A 20,957-nucleotide genomic window follows, 5' to 3' on the forward strand; every position below is an offset into this window, starting at 1 on the left:
CTATGGATTTTAGTTAATAATAACACATCAATATTGGTTCATTCGTGTAACAAATGTACCATACTCGTGTATGATGTTCATAGGGGAAACTGACTGTAGGGTATATGGGGATTCTCTGTACTATCTTCTCAATTTTCCTGTAAATCTAAAACTGTTCTAAAATACTTACCAAAAACTAAAAAAAAAGACGAATTCCCATGATAAACAAAGAGCTTTTACAGATCAATAGAGAAAAATATTTAATGAGCAAACCAGTAGGGGGGGAAAGGGGCAAAGGAAATTATAGTTTCTACTTTACAAAAGTAGAAACACAAAAGGCCCATAAACATGAATAAAATGCAACTTTTCTTTTTTTTTTTCAAAGATTTTATTTATTTATTTGAGAGAGCGAGAATGAGAGAGAGAGAGAGCACATGAGAGGGGGGAGGGTCAGAGGGAGAAGCAGACTCCCCGCCTAGCAGGGAGTCCGATGTGGGACTCGATCCCGGGACTCCAGGATCATGACCCAAGCCGAAGGCAGTCGCCCAACCAACTGAGCCACCCAGGCGCCCTAAAATGCAACTTTTCTTAAAGAAATGAAAATTACAGGAACAATGAGAGAATATTTTTTTCACTGGTGAGACTGGCCAAGATTCAAAAGTTTGTTAATTCCCAGTGTGAGTAAAGTTGTGGAGAAAGTGGCATCTCACACATCATTGGAGATAATATGAAATGGTACAATTTCTTTGGATGTCAGGTCGGCAGTATCTTTCACAATGTGCACATGATTTTACTGTGCAATTTTACATTGAAGATTATACACAACCATTACCTTTGCATATGTTTGCATGGAATAGGTTTAAAGATGTTCATTGCAGCAATGTGTGTAATATCAAAATATTTGAAATACCCTAAAAGGTCATCAATAGAGGCTGGGTAGAGAAATTATGGTCCAATTCATAGTGGAATACCCTGCAGCCAATAAAAAGAACATTGCCAGAGCACACTGCTTGGCTTCTCAATGACTTACACAGCCTTAGCCTCAAGCCTCCTGGGCTCTCTCCCCCAGACTCGAAGGCCCCCCCATCAGAACCTGGGCAGGGCCCAGCACAGGCTCTCAGATAGAACAGGAAGGCTGAAAACCGAACATATTTAACAACCTGTGCTGTTAATGAACGCAATCAAATTTTAATTTAGTTTTTGGTACTTTATGGAGAATTTGGAGGAGAGTCCAATGGGAGAGGGCAATTCTGACAGGTAAGTGAACATGAGGATTTTTTTTACATATACCCGTCATTATATTAATATGCAGAGTACATTCACTGCCCTAAAAATCCTCTGTGCTCTGCCTACTCATCTCCCCCCACCCCCCAACTCACAAACACAAAAAATTTTGCCTTTTCCAGAATGTCCTATAATTGGAACCATGCAGGATGCAGCTTCACTGACCCGTGTGTATTTAAGGTTCCTCCTTGTCTTTTCACAGCTCAATGGCTGATGTCTTTTTAGCACCAAAAGATATTCCACTGTCTGGCTGTGCCAGTTTATTTATCCATTCACCTACTGAAGAACATCTTGGTTGATTCCAACTTTAGCAGTTATGAATAAAGCAGATATAAACATCCACGCACAGGTATTTGCGTGGACATGAGTTTTCAGCCGAGGAGCGAGATTGCTCGATCATATGGTAAGAATATGTTTAGTTTTGCAAGAAACCGCCAAACTGTCTTCCAAAGTAGTCATCCCATTTTGCATTCCCACCAGCAATTTTTGACTTTTCCTGTTGTTCCTCATCCTCACCAGCATTTGGTGCCACCAGTGTTCCAGAATTAGGCCATTCTAACAGGTGTGCAGTAATATCTCATTGTTGTTTTAAGCCTCTACTTCTTTTAAAAGCATACATTTCAACAGACTATCGATATAGTTTTTAAATTATCCTAATTCTCAGAGCACCTGGGTGGCTCGGTTAAGCATCTGCCTTCGGGTCAGGTCATGGTCCTGGGGTCCTGGGATCGAGTCCCGCATTGGGCTCCCTGCTCGACCGGGAGCCTGCTTCTCCCTCTGCCTGCTGTTCCCCCTGCTTGTGCTCTTTCTCTCAAATAAATAAATAAAATCTTTAAAAAAATAAAAAATAAAATAAAATATCCTAGTTCTTGAAAGATCCTAATTCTCCCACAAATTTGAACATGGCACTGTTAAAGCTTACCACAGTTAAAGTTTAAAAGTGGTTCTGCCTTGAGTTTTCACTTTTATTTTTTTAAGACTTTATTTATTTATTTATTTGAGAGAGAGAGAGAGAGCACACAAGCAGGTGGAGGGGCAGGGGGAAAGGGAGAAACAGACTCACTGCTGAGCAAGGAGCCCGATGTGGGACTCGATCCCAGGACCCTGGGATCATGACCTGAGCCAAAGGCAGATGCTTAACCACTGAGCCACCCAGGCACCCTGGGTTTTTGTTTTCAAAAAGCACTTGAAGCATTTTATTTTATGAGAGAACCACTAAAGTCTCACCCCATATTCTGTGGCTATTTAGGTATGTCTATGTACTTATGTACCATGAGCACATTAAAAGGGTAGCCAATCTGAACAGCTGAAAAACTTTATTACCAAGGAGTTCCAACAGCTCAACAGGTGCATTCATTTCCTGCAGAACTGGTACAAACTATACCAATAGCTTAGGGTATGAAGTTGATCGGAGTTCTTTCCTAATTAGTCGCTTGAATCCTCCTTCCCCCTCAACCTCTATTATTATAAAGTTTAATATCTTGCTTTTGAATGCTCCAAAAACCCCCAAAGCCTTACTCAGTTCTGCTTCTGAAATACCAGATGTAGAGAGAACTGTAGTCAGCAGCCCTCTAGTGCTCTTGCTCTCTGCACCACAAGGTGGCACTGTTGAACACCAGTCCTGCACAGCCTGGTGGACGCATAAACTGCTGTGGGGAGGTCCTTGTTCTGTATCTGCTGTTTCTGCAGTGGTGCGCCACATTTGGGCTCCAAAGGGGGCTCCCTTGCTTCACATTCAGACATTATTCCCCCAGTGAGACCCTGAGCAGCAACCACGAGCTTCCAGGTGTTGAGCCTGAATCATTCACCACTTAGACTCCCAAGTTTTTCTGGGTAAGTATTATGGACTGTTTGTGCCCCCACCCCTATCCCCTCACCCCCACCTCATATTCATATATTCAATACAACTCTATTGGGGCCTTTGTGGAACTAAGGTTAGATAAGGCCCTGACCCAACAGAATTTGAGTCCATATAAGAAGAGCTCTCTCACCATGTTGAAGACACAGGGAGAAGGCAGCCATCCCTAAGCCAGGAAGAGGGCTCTCACCAGAACCTCATCATGCTGGCATTCTGATCTTGGATTTCCAGCCTCCAGAACCGTGAGAAAATAGATGCCTGTTGTTTAAGCCACCTAGTCCGTGGTGGTCTCTTCTTTTTCTTATCTTTAAATTTATTTATTTATTTTTAAAGATTTATTTCTTTATTTTAGAGAGAGAGGGCACCAACATGAGTGGGGGGAGGGGTAGAGGGAGAGAAGCAAACTCCACCCTGAGTGTGGAGCCCGACCCAGGGCTCAACCTGGGGCTCCACGAGGCATTCGATCTCACAACCCTGAGATAAAGACCTGAGTCAAAATCAAGAGTCAGACGCTTAACTGACTGAGCCACCAGGCGCCCCTTTAAACCTATTTATAAGAGCACTTCTTACGTTTAGCACATTAGCAGTTAGTTTGTTTTGTGTAAATATTGTTGGGGTTTTTTTTTTTAAGATTTTTTTATTTGACAGAGAGAGGGAACACAAGCAGGGGGAGTAGGAGAGGGAGAAGCAGGCTTCCCACTGAGCAGGGAGCCCGACACGGGGCTCGATCCCAGGACTCTGGGATCATGACCCAAGCCGAAGGCAGCCACTTAACCGACTGAGCCACCCAGGCGCCCCTGTGTAAATATTGTTATCCAGTTTCTAGTTTGTCTTTTAACTTTATTGCGGGTTTGCATGAGTTTTTGTTTCCCAATAATTTACCATTCATTACCCTCTCTATCACTCAGAACTCTGTGGTTGGGGTAGAGCTGACCCCAGGCCTCAGCTCCCTAAGTGGGCACATGACCCAGCCTGGCCCAACTGAGCAGTCCATCCCCCAGCTCCCGGTGATTGGCTCTTGGATGGTCATGGGACCCAAGCCAGGCCGATAAGATGACATCCTGAAACAAATAATCCTAAAATTTGTATGGAACCAGAAGAGACCCCAAATAGCCAGAGGAATATTGAAAAAGAAAAGCAAAGCTGGCAGCATCACAATTCCAGACTTCCAGCTCTATTACAAAGCTGTCATCATCAAGACAGTATGGTACTGGCACAAAAACAGACACATAGATCAATGGAACAGAATCGAGAGCCCAGAAATGGACCCTCAACTCTATGGTCCACTAATCTTTGACAAAGCCGGAAAGAATGTCCAGGAGAAAAAAGACAGTCTCTTCAACAAATGGTGCTGGGAAAATTGGACAACCACATGCAGAAGAATGAAAGTGGACCATTTCCTTACACCACACACAAAAATAGACTCCAAATGGTTGAAAGACCTCAGTGTGAGACAAGAGTCCATCAAAATCCTAAAGGAGGACACAGGCAGCAACCTCTTCGACCTCAGCCGCAGCAACTTCTTCCTAGAAACATCGCCAAAGGCAAGGGAAGCCAGGGCAAAAAGGAACTATTGGGACTTCATCAAGATAAAAAGCTTTTGCACAGCAAAAGAAACAGTCCACAAAACCAAAAGACAACCGACAGAATGGGAGAAAATATTTGCAAATGACATATCAGATAAAGGGCTAGTATCCAAAATCTATAAAGAACTTATCAAACTCAACACCCAAAGAACAAATAATCCAATCAAGAAGTGGGCAGAAGACATGAACAGACATTTTTCCAAAGAAGACATCCAAATGGCCAACAGACACATGAAAAAGTGCTCAACATCGCTCGGCATCAGGGAAATCCAAATCAAAATCTCAATGAGATACCACCTCACACCCGTCAGAATGGCTAAAATTAACAAGTCAGGAAACGACAGATGTTGGCGGGGATGTGGAGAAAGGAGAACCCTCCTACAGTGTTGGTGGGAATGCAAGCTGGTGGAACCGCTCTGGAAAACAGTATGGAGGTTCCTCAAAAAGTTGAAAATAGAGCTACCATACGATCCAGCAATTGCACTCCTGGGTATTTACCACAAAGATAAAATGTAGGGATCCGAAGGGGTACGTGCACCCCAATGTTTATAGCAGCAATTTCCACAATAGCCAAACTATGGAAAGAGCCAAGATGTCTATCAACAGACAATGGATAAAGAAGATGTGGTCTATATACACAATGGAATATTATGCAGCCATCAAAAGGAATGAGATCTTGCCATTTGCAATGACGTGGATGGAACTGGAGAGTGTTATGCTGAGCGAAATAAGTCAATCAGAGAAAGGAATGTATCATATGACCTCACTGATATGAGGAATTCTTAATCTCAGGAATAAACTGAGGGTTGCTGGAGTGGGGGTGGGGTGGGAGGGATGGGGTGGCTGGGTGATAGACATTGGGGAGGGTATGTGCTATGGTGAGCGCTGTGAATTGTACAAGACTGTTGAATCACAGATCTGTACCTCTGAAACAAATAATGCAATATATGTTAAGAAAAAGAAAAAGAAGAAGATAGCAGGAGGGGACGAATGAAGGGGAGTAAATCAGAGGGGGAGACGAACCATGAGAGACGATGGACTCTGAAAAACAAATTGAGGGTTCTAGAGGGGAGTGGGGTGGGGGGATGGGTTAGCCTGGTGATGGGTATTAAAGAGGGCACATTCTGCTTGGAGCACTGGATGTTATGCACAAACAATGAATCATGGAACAGTACATCAAAAACTAATGATGTAATGTATGGTGATTAACATAACAATAAAAAATTTAAAGCAGAAAAAAAAAAGATGACATCCTGAGACTGGCTGGGACCACTGAGAAAGGAAAGCTCTTTCCATGAGGGTTGCTAACTGGAGAGCTGCCTACAGCTGCGGTAGCCAACTTGCCTCCACAAGAGAATAAGAGGAAAACAGAGGGATGAAGAGCATAGAGCATTATTTGGTGACATTTGAGTACCTGAGAGCAGTTGTGCCTGAAACACGAAAAGTCCCTGGAGTTCTCAGTTCTGTGAGCCAATATATCCCCTTTTGCTCTTGAGCCAGTTTGAGTGGAGCAAACTGACTCAATGTGAAATTCTGGAACCAGGGGCCAAGGCTGACATGTTGGGAGCATACCATGAGGATCAGAGGGTGTCTTGCCCTCAAGAGTGCTCCCTGCCAAGCTGCCTGACCACTCAAGCCACATCTTCAGGACCTTCTCATGGCAAAGGGCTTTCACCTGGGGGTGAAAGGTAACCCCAGACCTAATTAGGGCACTAACAATAATTCATGCATCATCCAGTTCAGCCCAGGATCCAACGCAGCCAGGCAATACCAGGGCGGGGGGGGGGGGGGGGGAGAGATTCAGAGCAGGAATCTAAGCTCTCCCCCTTTAAAACTTCCTACTTCCTCCCCGGTGAAGCACACTTGATCTGAGCACACTGATCTGCAGCACTGGGGTGCTGCCTCCTTACCAGGGAGAGGACACTAGCTTTCCACCAACTCTTCAAACAGATTAACTCTACTTTTATCTGATTTATGTATTTGGGGTTTAATCTGAAAAGTGGTTCCACTTCTAAATAATAATGTTGATTATTTAGACTTTGATTTTTGGAATCCTCCCAGTGCAGAGGTGGGCTGAGCAGGCTGGACACCCAATGACCCCTCCTGCTCTGACATGCTAGGATTTTCTGACAATGGGAACTTGGATGCATGGCCAGGCTGGGTGGGAGGGTCCAGGAAATGAGCAAAACAGAGGAGCAGTTAATCCCCTGGGCAAGACCTGGGGATAAACCCTGACTCAGCCACTTGTTTGCTGGGTGGCCTTGACTAACCACTTTCCTCTTCTAAGCCTCAGTTTCCTCATCTGTAAAATAGGGTGCAAATACCTTCCTCTGAGCATCACTATGAAGAGTAAGTGCAACACCTGGATCCTGGAGCCAGAAGAAAGTGAGCAGGAAGCCCAGGTTGTTATTATTGATGATATTATTCCTATCTGTATTCCAGCTACAGAATATACCTGGTGAGATGTGTCCAGAATGTTACTTCAGAGATGCTCCCTGGTCCTTATGTGGGTGGGATGATGTGGGATGGGGAGTGGTCCCAGCCAGACATCCTCCTTCGATTCTTGGAGTTCTCCCAAAGCAGGTTACCTTGCATTCTAAATCCCGCCAAGCAGAGGTCAAGCCTCTGGCTGAAGCAGCCCTCAACGTTCGTTCGGACACTGGGGACATAGGCCCAACCCAGGTGACTCCCAGCGCTGCGTCTGATACCCGCTCAGGCTGCAGTCAGGTAACCTGATACCCGCAGGCCTGGGCAGGACTGCGGTGGGGGTAGGGGCAACCACCCACGTACGCAGGGACCTCTTCCCTCACCTCCCAGGCCCCCATCTCTAAGCCTACAACCCCAAAGTGCCCCCCACCCTCAGAGGTCCCTGTGTAGATAGACAGGGGTAGCTCCTTGAACAGGGGAGCGGAAGGTTGTGGGTTGTGCAGCCTGGGGCCCAATTCCGTGGCCCGACCAAAGCAGCAGAAGGAATGGAGGTAGGCGGGACCCCCATGGCACAAATCAGAAAGCTGAGGTTGGGAATTAAAGGAAGGAGGGAAGCCCTGCCTATGAGCCTGTGGAAGGGGGGCCGGGGTCCCTCCAAAGCCTGACGTCAGGGACAGAGTCCCGGGTCCCAGTGCCCATCTGTTTGGGGAGCCGCAAAGACCCCGCGCGGGGACGCGGGATGGTTACGACCAGGTAGTCCAGCGCCCCTCGGTAAACCCGGCCCCGCAACCTCAGCTCGAGAAGAAACTTTGGGCCAGCGCCCCGCGCTTTCCCGCGCCCAGCCGGACCTCCGGGCGCAGGGCGCGCGGGTTCGCGCCCGCACCAGGCCCCGCGCCTACCCCCCCTCACCCCCCGGTGCCCACTCACCAGCGCACCAGCTGCCAGCGCTTGTCCCCCGGCGTCCGGCGGCCCGCCATGCCTCGCCCCGCCGCGGGCCACTGGGCGGAGGCAAGTCCGGCTGCCGCAGGCCAGTGCCGAGGGCGCGCTCGCGGGCGCGGGTCCCGGCGGGCGGGGCGGGCGCGATGCGACTCCGCCTGGAGCTCGGGCGGTGCGGCCGGCGGCGCTCATCCCCCGTGCGGCCGCGGCCGCGGCCGCGGCCCCGCCCCTGGAGCTGGCTAGGGCTGGGGCTGGGGCTGCGGCTGGGGCTGCGCGCTCCTGCGCCGCGGCCGCCGAGGCCACAGCCCGTCCGCTCACTGCCCAGTGGCGCCGAAGAGCCGGGTTTCTTTGGAGCACTGCGTGAGGAATCAGATTCTCAGAGTTCTACTGCGAGGGAAATCGGATTTGCTGAGTGACGAGGCCTTTCTCCCTTACGACACCTGCTCTGCCTACCTGGAAAGTTAAGCATACAAAATTAAATCACTCTCAATACCTAAAATGAAAACTGGTGGGCCCTACAGATTATTAAAATATTTTAAAGGGACTGTATTTAAAACAGTAGGACATTGTTCCGGCATGCTGCCCGACCCTAGGACCAGCTCCATCCAGGCTTCAAGCTACTTCCGCCCCAGGATCGCTTACATTCCTGGAGTTGAGCAGAGACCAGGCCCGCCGACAGCATCGTAAGAGCATGCTTCTCAAGCCTTGTCTGAAGCAGCTGAGTTTTAGACATGTTTATAAATATAGAGGTTGCCTGCACATTGCACAGTGCCCTCCAAATTCACCTGCCTCCCATACCAGGACAGCCCACATCCTTTGCAGGAGGGAAACATGCTGAGAGGAGAAAACCTGGCCTCCAGTGTGAAGATCCTGAGAGCTTGCCTACCTCTTAGGGACTGTTGGCCATACCCAGGAGTATTGAAAAAGTTTGCAGGGAAATCCAAAAGCTACTGGCATTTGCTATTATATCCATAGGTGCCTTCCCCAATGTTCAATGAAAACCAAAATTGCATATATCCTAAGAAGCCTCACCAAAGCTTTCCACTATGTCTAAAGAAGTGACAGGAAGCAACAGGGGACAAAGAATGTAACCAACACAGAGGCATCACATAAAAAGAAAACAGGGAAGGAAATACAGACAAGGTAATTTGGCAGCTTGCCTTTGACCTTCCAAGTGTATCCTTACCTTTGAGCATCCTTTGGGGGGGGTGGGCAGAGGGAGACAGAGAATCTTAAGCAGGCTCCATGCCCAGCAGGGAGCCACACGAGGGGCTCAATCTCAAACCCTGAGATCATGACCTGAGGCAAAATTAAGATTTGGACACTTAACCAAATGAGTCACCCAGGCGCCCCTGAGCATCCTTTCTTTAAGTTTTCCCAGTTTAATTAACACAGAAACCAAGGAAACAAACAGAAAGTCCAAAAACATCCCCAAAGATGTGTGTGTGTGATAATGTATTTCAGATTGGTGGGGGAAATGGTGATGGGACAATTAGTTAACCATTTATGGGGGGGAGAAAAGTGTCTATTTCACATCACAAAATATAGTTCAAATGAATTATAAATATAGTGTATAAATATATATAAAGGACTAGAAAAAATATATAGTATTTCATTATGTATTAAAGTGGGAGGTGGGTTTTTTTAAGCTTGACTTCAATGTCAGATACCATAAGGGAAGAAATCAATGGATCTGACCAAAATAAAAATATTTAACCTTAGCAAATCAGAAAAATATGATGAGCAAAATTAAAAGGCAAATGTCAAACTTAAATGTTTCTAAAATATATGCGTGTATCTGTACATCCATGTTCATTATTAGCAGCATTATTCACAATAGCAGAGGGATACATCCAAGTATCCATGGATGGGTGAATGGATAAGGAAAATGTGGTACATACATATAATGGAATAGTCTTCAGCCTTAAAAAGGAAGGAAATTCTGACATGTGCTACAATAGGGATGACGCTTGAGGACATTATGCTAAGTGAAAGAAGCCAGTCACAAAAATATGATACTGTGCAATACCACTTATATGGGGTACCTAGAGTAGTCAACTTTATAGAGACAGAAAGCAGAATGGTGGTTGCTAGGGTCTTGAGTTGGAGAGAGGAAGAATGGAGAGTTAGTGTTTAATGGACAGAGAGTTTCAGTTTTGTAAGCTGAAAAGAATTCTGGAAATTGATAGTGGTGATGGTTGCACAACAATGTGAATGTACTTCATGCCACTGAACTATACACTTAAAAACAGTTAAGATAGTAGATTTTAGGGATGCCTAGTGGCTCAGTCTGTTAAGCATCTGCCTTCGGCTCAGGTCATAATACCGGGGTCCTGGGATCGAGTCCCACATTGGGCTCCCTGTTCAGCGGGAAACCTGCTTCTCCCTCTGCCTGCCACCCCCCCTTCTTGTGCTCGCTCTCTCTCTCAAATAAATAAATAAAATCTTTAAAAAGAGAGAGAGAGATAGTAAATTTTATGTTATGTGTATCTTACTACAATAAAAAACTAAAACATTGAAAATTTTTATTATAAAAGAATAGGACATGATGAACATTCCAATAGAGAAATGAGTGAACATGAACAAACAACTCATGCAAGAAATATAAATCGTGCTAGAAATTAAGTACTCAAAAATTTAAATGTGGTACCGTTTTTTATTTGTCAAATTTGGAACAGCTGGTTGTTGCTATTTTTAATTATCCCACTCAGGGTTTGTATGGAGAAGGGAAGTGGGCAGTCCTAATCATGACTGAAGGAGGAGTACAAATTGGTCCAACTATGGAGCATGGCAATTTGACAGGACGATCAAAAGCCATCAGATGGACGTGTGTCTTGACTCTGTAATTTCTCTTTTTGGAATTCATCCTGAGATGATTAAAAATGTGAAAACAGATCCTCTGTAGAAGACAGCACTGTTTACAATAAAGTAAAACTGGAAACAACACAAAAGTCCAACAGGAGGTTAGTTAAGAAGCACGTCCATATGATGGGATATTATATAGCTACTAAGAAAAACTTTTATTGATATGAAAAAGTCAATATATATTTTTAAATGAAAAAAATCTGGGGCGCCTGGGTGGCACAGTTGGTTAAGCACCCAACTCTTCGTTTCAGCTCAGGTTGTGATCTCAAGGTCATGAGTCTGAGCCCCGCATCAGGCTCTGCACTCAGCGAGGAGACTGTCTAAAACTCTCTCTCCCTCTCCCTCTGCCCCTTTCCACTGTACTCTCTCTCTCCAAAATAAATCAATAAATATTTAAAATAAATAAAACAAAATGAGGGGCGCCTGGGTGGCTCAGTCGTTAAGCGTCTGCCTTCGGCTCAGGTTGTGATCCCAGGGTCCTGGGATCCAGCCCCGCATCGGGCCCCCCGATGGGCAAGAAGCCTGCTTCTCCCTCTCCCACTCCCCCTGCTTGTGTTCCCTCTCTCGCTATGTCTCTCTCTCTCTGTCAAATAAATAAATAAAATCTTTAAAAAATAAAAAAATAAAAAATGAAAAAATCAGTTACCATAAAGAACTAGTATATAACTGTATTTGTTAGAAAAATCTGGAAGAACTATAGGAACACATAAAAAGGTGATTTATGTATGGATGGGTGAAGTTATAATGATTTTTATTTTATTCTTTTTCTAATCCATATATCCTAATTTTTCTAAATATGTGCAATAAGAAAAAATACAATAAAAGTCACTTTTCAAATGATTAAGCTATCAAGATGTTCATCACATTACTGTTTATAACATTAAAAAGTAGAAACAACCAGGGGCACCTACGTGGCTCAATTGGTTAAAGCGCCTGCCTTCAGCTCAGGTCATGATCCTGGGGCCCTGGGACAGAGCCCTGCATTGTCGGGCTCCCTGCTCACCAGGGAGTCTTCCTCTCCCTCTCCCTCTCCCTCTGCCTCTGCCCCCACTCATGCTCTCTCTCTCCCTCTGTCAAATAAATAAACAAAATCTTCTAAAAAAAAAAAAAAGTAGAAGTTGGGGCGCCTGGGTGGCTCAGTCGTTAAGCGTCTGCCTTCAGCTCAGGTCATGGTCCCAGGGTCCTGGGATCAAGCCCCGCATCAGGCTCCCTGCTCGGCTGGAAGCCTGCTTCTCCCTCTCCCACTCCCCCTGCTTGTGTTCCCTCTCTCGCTGTGTCTCTCTCTGTCAAATAAATAAAATCTTTAAAAAAAGAAAAAAAAAGTAGAAGCAACCTGATTATCAAACAATAAGAAAATGGATAGATACATTGTACTGTAGTTTCTGTGTACAGTGGAATCATACTCTGTAGTGGAGAAAAATGTTCATGCTATATTGCTAAGTTAAAAAGACTACAGAGGCACCTGGGTGGCTCAGTCCTTTGGGTGTCCAACTCTTGATTCCAGCTCAGGACTCGATCTCAGGACCTCAGGGTCATGAGTTCAAGCCCTGTGTTGGGCTCCAGGCTGGGCATGGTGCCTACTTAAAAAAGTAATAACAAATAAATAATAAACAAAAAGACAACAAAATAAGATGTTAAAATTATATCTGATGTTTATATATGCAAGGGAAAAAGAATTTTTTTAATGCCAAATATTACAGATGGGGAACTTACCGGATTCAGAGCTGAGCAGGAAGTGGGACCAGTGCATGGTGGATGTGGTCCTGAAGACAGGTACTGGTTTTGGATTAGGACTTGTTTTCTCACTTACCTTCTTGAAAAGAGGAATGTGGCCATTACATTAGCCTTTGGTTCTGGCATGGGACTGGGAATGGCCTACTCCAACTGTCAGCATGATTTCCAGGCTCCGTATCTTCTACATGGAAAATATGTCAAGGAGCAGGAGCAGTGACTTAACCCTGAGAGCATCCCGGTGAGAGAAAAAGAGAAATCACGTCTATTCCTCAGGAATACTGAAGTGCCCTAGAGCAAGCTGACATTCTTCTGTAACAATGTTATCAGTAATGCTTTAAACTCCCGCACACTGTTTATATATTTGAAACTAAGTCTGTTTCTTGTCTTGTATTTTCTGTCTAGGAATTGCAAGGAGGTGTTCTTAAAATAAATAAATTAAAAACAAGCAGCATGGGGTGCCTGGGTGGCTCAGTCACTGAGTGTCTGCCTTTGGCTCAGGTCATGATCCCGGGGTCCTGGGATTGAGTCCCACATTGGGCTCCCTGCTCGGCAGGAGGCCTGCTTCTCCCTCTCCCCTTCCCCCTGCTTGTGTTCCCTCTTTCACTGTGTCTCTCTCTATCAAATAAATAAAATATTAAAAAAAACACACACAAGCAGCATAAATGCCGAATGTTATAAGTTATTATGACTGGGAGATATAAATGGGCAATTTTATTTTCACATATTTACTTATCTAGAATTCCTAATCTTCCACAGTGAATAATGAGAAAAAAATAATATTTTAGTTTTTTAAAGATTTTATTTATCTCAGAGAGAGAGCACAAGCAGGGGGAGGGGCAGAAGGAGAAGCAGACTTCCCGCTGAGCAAGGAGCCTGATGCGGGGCTCGATCCCAGGATTGAGGGATCATGACCTGAGCCCAAGGCAGACACTTAACCCCAGGTGCCCCCAGAAAAATCATTTTTTTTTAAATGCATAGGCATTGATTAGCAAATGAAAGCATCTACTGATCTTTAGGAGATCTCCAAAATAGAAGTGAACAGAGCACAATGCAGAACAGGGTATGGTACTTTATGATCCTGTCAGTGTCTTAAAAATAACAAACTGTGTGTGTGTGTGTGTGTGTGTGTGTGTGTGTGTGTGTGTGTATACACATGGAACTTGTTAATGATGGAAAACTTTGGACAGAGAAGTTGAGGAAAATGGGGACAATGAGGAAAATGATGGACAATGAGGAGGTTTTTACTTTTTCAAGCATCAACATGTCCTATTTTTTTTAAGTGTTTTTAAGAATTGTCTGGATATAGGGACACCTGGGTGGCTCAGTTGGTTAAGCGTCTGCCTTTGGCTCAGGTCATGATCCCAGGATCCTGGGATCGAGTCCTGCATTGGGCTCCTTGCTCAGTGGGGAACCTGCTTCTCCCTCTGCCTGCTGATCCCCCTGCTTGTGTGCTCTCTCTCTCTGTCAAATACATAAATAAAATCTTTTAAAAAAATTGTCTGGATATAAAAAAAAGAATTGTCTGTATAATATTTATATAATTCTGTATTATCTGGATGGTGAGATTATAGGTTCTTTATTTTCTTCATTAAAAATTTTTAAAAATCATTTTTAAATTTTTCACAATTTTACGTAAGCTCCACACCCAATGTGGATCTTGAACTCATGACCCTAAGATCAAGAGTCGCATGCTCTACAGACTGAGCCAGCTAGGCGTCCCTAAAATTCGTTTTATTTATGTATTTTATTTTATTTATTTTTTAAATTTTGTTTAACATAGGCTCCACGCTGGGCATGGGGCTTGAACTCACGACCCTGAGATCAAGACCTGAGCAGAAAAAGATCAACAAGGAAATAAAGACTTTAAATGACACACTGGACCAAACAGACTTCACAGACATATTCAGAACATTCCATCCCAAAGCAACGGAATACACATTCTTCTCTAGTGCCCATGGAACATTCTCCAGAATAGATCACATCCTAGGTCACAAATCAGGTCTCAACTGGTACCAAAAGATTGGGATCATTCCCTGCATATTTTCAGACCACAATGCTTTGAAACTAGAACTCAATCACAAGAGGAAACTCGGAAAGAACTCAAGTACATGGAGGTTAAAGAGCATCGTACTAAAGAATGAATGGGTCAACCAGGAAATTAAAGAAGAATTTAAAAAATTCATGGAAACCAATGAAAATGAAAATACAACTGTTTAAAATCTTTGGGATGCAGCAAAGGCAGTCCTAAGAGGAAAGTATATAGCAATACAAGTCTTTCTCAAGAAACAAGAAAGGTCTCAAATACACAACCTAACCCTACACCTAAAGGAGCTAGAGAAAAAACAGCAAATAAAGCCTAAACCCAGCAGGAGAAGAGAAATAATAAAGATCAGAGCAGAAATCAATGAAATAGAAACAAAAAGAACAGTAGAACAGATCAACGAAACTAGGACCTGGTTCTTTGAAAAAATTAACAAGATTGATAAACCCCTGGCCAGACTTATCAAAAAGAAAAGAGAAATGACCCAAATCAACAAAATCATGAATGAAAGAGGAGAGATCACAACCAACACCAAAGAAACACAAACAATTTTAAGAACATATTATGAGCAACTCTATGCCAGCAAATTAGATAACCTGGAAGAAATGGATGCATTCCTAGAGATGTATCAACTACCAAAACTGAACCAGGAAGAAACAGAAAACCTGAACAGACCTATAACCACTAAAGAAATTGAAGCAGTCATCAGAAATCTCCCAACAAACAAAAGCCCAGGGCCAGATGGCTTCCCAGGGGAATTCTATCAAACATTTAAAGAAGAATTAATACCTATTCTCCTGAAACTGTTCCAAAAAATAGAAATGGAAGGAAAACTTCCAAATTCGTTTTATGAGGCCACCATTACCTTGATCCCAAAACCAGACAAAGACCCCATCAAAAAGGAGAATTACAGACCAATAAATATCCTTGATGAACATGGATGCAAAAATTCTCACCAAAATACTAGCCAATAGAATCCAACAGTACATTAAAAGGATTATTCACCACGACCAAGTGGGATTTATCCCTGGGCTGCAAGGTTGGTTCAACATCCTCAAATCAATCAATGTGATACAATATTAACAAAAAAAAGAAGAAGAATCATATGATCCTCTCAATAGATGCAGAAAAAGCATTTGACAAAGTACAGCATCCTTTCTTGATCAAAACTCTTCAGAGTAGAGGGATAGAGGGTACATACCTCAATATCATAAAAGCCATCCATGAAAAACCTACAGCGAATATCATTCTCAATGGGGAAAAACTGAGAACTTTCCCCCTGAGGTCAGGAATGCGGCAGGGATGTCCACTATCACCACTGCTATTCAATGTAGTATTAGAAGTCCTAGCCACAGCAATCAGACAACAAAAAGAAATCCAAGGCATCCAAATCGGCAAAGAGGAAGTCAAACTCTCACTCTTTGCAGATGATATGATACTGTATGTGGAAAACCCAAAAGACTCCACCCCAAAACTGCTAGAACTCATACAGGAATTCAGTAAAGGGGCAGGATATAAAATCAATGCAGAGAAATCTGTGGCATTCCTATACACTAACAACAAGACAGAAGAAAGAGAAATTAAGGAGTCAGTCCCATTTACAATCGCACCCAAAACCATAAGATACCTAGGAATAAATCTAAGCAAAGAGGCAAAGGATCTGTACTCAGAAAACTATAAAATACTCATGAAAGAAATTGAAGAGGACACAAAGAAATGGAAAAATGTTCCATGCTCAGGGATTGGAAGAACAAACATTGTGAAGATGTCAATGCTACCTAGAGCAATCTACACATTCAATGCAATCCCCATCAAAATACCATCCACTTTTTTCAAAGAAATGGAACAAATAATCCTAAAATTTGTATGGAACCAGAAGAGACCCCGAATAGCCAGAGGAATATTGAAAAAGAAAAGCAAAGCTGGCAGCATCACAATTCCGGGCTTCCGGCTCTATTACAAAGCTGTCATCATCAAGACAGTATGGTATAGGCACAAAAACAGACACATAGATCAATGGAACAGAAGAGAGAGCCCAGAAATGGACCCTCAACTCTATGGTCCACTAATCTTTGACAAAGCCAGAAAGAATGTCCAATGGAAAAAAGACAGTCTCTTCTACAAATGGTGTTGGGAAAATTGGACAGCCACATGCAGAAGAATGAAAGTGGACCATTTCCTTACACCACACACAAAAATAGACTCCAAATGGTTGAAAGACCTCAATGTGAGACAGGAGTCCATCAACATCCTAAAGGAGGACACAGGCAGCAACCTCTTCGACCTCAGCCACAGCAACTTCTTCCTAGAAACATCGCCAAAGGCAAGGGAAGCCAGGGCAAAAAGGAACTATTGGGACTTCATCAAGATAAAAAGCTTTTGCACAGCCAAAGAAACAGTCCACAAAACCAAAAGACAACCGACAGAATGGGAGAAAATATTTGCAAATGACATATCAGATAAAGGGCTAGTATCCAAAATCTATAAAGAACTTATCAAACTCAACACCCAAAGAACAAATAATCCAATCAAGAAGTGGGCAGAAGACATGAACAGACTTTTTCCAAAGAAGACATCCAAATGGCCAACAGACACACGAAAAAGTTCTCAACATCGCTCGGCATCAGGGAAATCCAAATCGAAACCTCAATGAGATACCACCTCACACCAGTCAGAATGGCTAAAATTAACAAGTCAGGAAACGACAGATGTTGGCGGGGATGCGGAGAAAGGGGAACCCTCTTACACTGTTGGCGGGAATGCAAGCTGGTGCAACCCCTCTGGAAAACAGTATGGAGGTTCCTCAAAAAGTTGAAAATAGAGCTACTATACGATCCAGCAATTGCACTACTGGGTATTTACCACAAAGATACAAATGTAGGGATCCGAAGGGGTACGTGCACCCCAATGTTTATAGCAACAATGTCCACAATAGCCAAACTGTGGAAAGAGCCAAGATGTCCATCGACAGATGAATGGATAAAGAAGAAGTGGTATATATACACAATGGAATATTATGCCGCCATCAAAAGGAATGAGATCTTGCCATTTGCAATGAGGTGGATGGAACTGGAGGGTGTTATGCTGAGCGAAGTAAGTCAATCAGAGAAAGACATGTATCATATGACTTAACTGATATGAGGAATTCTTAATCTCAGGAAACAAACTGAGGTTGCTGGAGTAGTGGGGGGTGGGAGGATGGGGTGGCTGGGTGATGGACACTGGGGAGGGTATGTGCTATGGTGAGCACTGTGAATTGTGCAAGACTGTTGAATCACAGATCTGTACCTCTGAAACAAATAATGCAATATATGTTAAGAAAAAAAAAAAAGAAGATAGCAGGAGGGGAAGAATGAAGGGGGGTAAATCGGAGGGTGAGATGAACCATGAGAGACAATGGACTCTGAAAAACAAACTGAGGGTTCTAGAGGGGAGGGGGTTAGGAGGATGGATAGCCTGGTGGTGGGTATTAAAGAGGGCACATTCTGCGTGGAGCACTGGGTGTTATGCACAAACAATGAATCATGGAACACTACATCAAAAACTAATGATGTAATGTATGGTGATTAATATAACAATAAAAAATATTTGTAAAAAAAAATAAGTTCACTTTACTCATTAAACCTGCCACCCACCAAAAAAAAAAAAAAAAAAAAAAAAGACCTGAGCCAAGATCAAGAGTTGGATGCTTAACTAACTCAGTTGAATGTTGAGCCACCCACCCCCTAAAAACCATTTTAAAGTAATGATTTCTTGGGGTACCTGGGTGGCTCAGTTGGTTAAGTGGCTGCCTTAGGCTCAGGTCACAATCCCAGGGTCCTGGGATTAAGCCCAACGTCTGGCTCCCTGCTCAACGGAGAGCCTGCTTCTCCCTCTCCCTCTGCCTGCCGCTCTGCCTACTTGTTCTCTATCTCTCTGTCAAATAAATAAATAGAATCTTTAAAAAATTAACAATTAAAAAATAAAGCAATAATTTCTTTTTTTTAAGATTTTATTTATTTATTTGAGAGAGAGAGTGAGCACAAGCAGGGGGAGGGGCAGAGGGAGAAGCAGGCTCCCAGCTGAGCAGGGAGCCTGATGTGGGACTCGATATGGGACTTTAATGCAGGACTCAAATGTGGGCCCTTGAATGGGATGGGCCCTGGGATCTTGACCTGAGCTGAAAGCAGACACTTAAATGACTGAGCCACCCAGGCACCTTGAGTAGCAAGTTATTTCTAACAAATAAAAGGCAAAAACCAACTACAAATAGCCAATTATCTTTTTTTTTAAGATTTTTATTTATTCACTTGAGACACAGAGATACAGAGAGAGAGAGAGAGCATGAGTAGGGAGAGAGGCAGAGGGAGAGGGAGAAGCAGGCTCCCTGCCGAGCCAGGAGCCTGATGTGGGGCTCCATCCCAGGACCCTGGGATCATGACCCAAGCCGAAGGCAGATGCCTAACCATCTGAGCCACCCAGGCACCCCTAAATGGCCAATTATCTTTAAGAGTTTGGGCGCCTGGGTGGCTCAGTTGGTTGAGCGACTGCCTTCGGCTCAGGTCATGATCCTGGAGTCCCGGGATCGAGTCCCGCATCGGGCTCCCTGCTCAGCAGGGAGTCTGCTTCTCCCTCCGACCCTCTTCCCTCTCGTGCTTTCTATCTCTCATTCTCTCTCTCTCTCAAATAAATAAATAAAATCTTTAAAAAAAAAGAGTTTGTGAAACTATAAAGACTATACCGAAACATGAAAAAAAAATATAATCCAAGGTAGTGAAAAAAATCAGATAGTTATGGCATGGAAACAACTAGGTGAATCATCATGCATAAGAAAATACTGGAAGATAATTCACAAAAGTGATACTAGTTGCATTAAGACAGTAGGATTACAGGCACAATTTTGTTACTGCATCCATTTCCCAGTCTTTTTAAAGTGTAATTCTAATACTTCTCTAATAAAATATATTGAAAAGAACAAGCTATAGAAAGTGGCACATTTAAGGCAAAATGAAGAGCATCATGTGTGGTAAAATTAACATAAATCCTGGGGCCCCTGTGTGGCTTAATTGGTTAAACGTCTGCTTTCAGCTCAGGTCATGATTTTGGGGTCCTGGGATTGAGCCCCACCTTGGGCTCCCTGCTCAGTGGGGAGTCTGCTTCTCCCTCTCCTTCTGCCCCTCCGCCCATTTGTGCTTTCTCATGTGCTCTTTCTCAAATAAATAAAATCTTTTTTTTAAAGATTTTATTTATTTGACAGAGAGAGAGAGCACAAGCAGGGGGAGCAGCAGGCAGAGGGAGAAACGGTCTCCCCGCTGAGCAAGGAGCCCGACGTGGGACTCGATCCCAAGACCCTGGGACCATGACCTGAGCCGAAGGCAGATGCTTCACCGACTGAGTCACCCAGGTGCCCCTCAAACAAATAAATAAAATCATAAAAAAAAAAGCTAATATAAACCTAGGGAAAAATAAGGAAAAAGGAAGCCACAGTTATACCAGATCACCAAAGAGTTTGGGAGCTAGTTGCCCAAGATCATGATTCACCATCCATTCATTCTGAGCTCCCCGAACTGCCTTCTCTTATCCCTCCAGGCCTAGGGATGGTAACAGCTCTACCTATATCTTGTCCCTTAAACTCCAACCACAGCTTTGTAAATAGTCCCTTAACTCTTTTCAAATGATCCATTTTAAATGTGCCGTCTGTTCCCTGCCAGGACAGTGACCCACATACAGAGCTGTTACCCAAACAGAACTCAGAAAGCCCATATCCTAAGATGTCACAAAGAGATAAAGGGAACTTCTAGGCCTTCTCTGCTACCCAGACCTCATTCTTTTAGCTGGTATGCAGCTTCCCCTAAAACTCATGACCCCTGTGGGTGCCTTCCACCAGAGCTGGATTCATCTGTTTACTGAGTGCCCTAACAAAGTTACCTCTGGCCTTGACTGGGTTGGGGTTTGAGTCCTGGCTCCACTGCCTACCATCTGGGTGCTGTTAAATTTAACCTCTCTTGAGTCTCGTTTTCTCTACCTACAAATGGGAATAAATCTTTCCAATAAGATTTCTCTACAGTTTAAATGACATTATGTGGGTAAAGTGCTCAGCTCAAAATAATGGTTACTTTTGAGGTGAGATATACACCTTTTTGTAGGCTTTTAATGTTTTAATTTTTGGTTTTGGTGGGTTTTGGGGTTTTTTTTTGTTAAGTAGGCTGCACACCTAGCATGGAGCCCAACTTGGGGCTAGAACTTATGACCCTGAGATTAAGACTGA

General features: G+C 43.8%; 2 protein-coding genes across 2 annotated transcripts in view; one reads left to right on the top strand and one right to left on the bottom strand.

The window, feature by feature from the left end:
* The window catches only part of RAP1GAP2 (RAP1 GTPase activating protein 2), a 245,405-nt gene extending 237,260 nt beyond the window's left edge, over positions 1-8,145 (bottom strand). The window contains exon 1 of the mRNA XM_027625987.2: positions 8,062-8,145. Coding sequence (XP_027481788.1) covers positions 8,062-8,111 — 50 coding nt within the window. The 5' untranslated portion in view covers positions 8,112-8,145. The remainder of the gene's footprint in view (positions 1-8,061) is intronic.
* Positions 8,146-12,635: 4,490 nt separating this feature from the next.
* LOC113939113 (MICOS complex subunit MIC10-like) lies at positions 12,636-12,886 on the top strand. The gene is made up of 2 exons (XM_035724681.1): positions 12,636-12,721; positions 12,775-12,886. The coding sequence occupies exons 1-2, from the start codon at positions 12,636-12,638 to the stop codon at positions 12,884-12,886; spliced, it is 198 nt and encodes a 65-aa protein (XP_035580574.1).
* Positions 12,887-20,957: the final 8,071 nt, after the last annotated feature.

The sequence above is a fragment of the Zalophus californianus genome, chromosome 16 (genome assembly GCF_009762305.2).
Source record: "Zalophus californianus isolate mZalCal1 chromosome 16, mZalCal1.pri.v2, whole genome shotgun sequence".
Classification (NCBI taxonomy): domain Eukaryota; kingdom Metazoa; phylum Chordata; class Mammalia; order Carnivora; family Otariidae; genus Zalophus; species Zalophus californianus.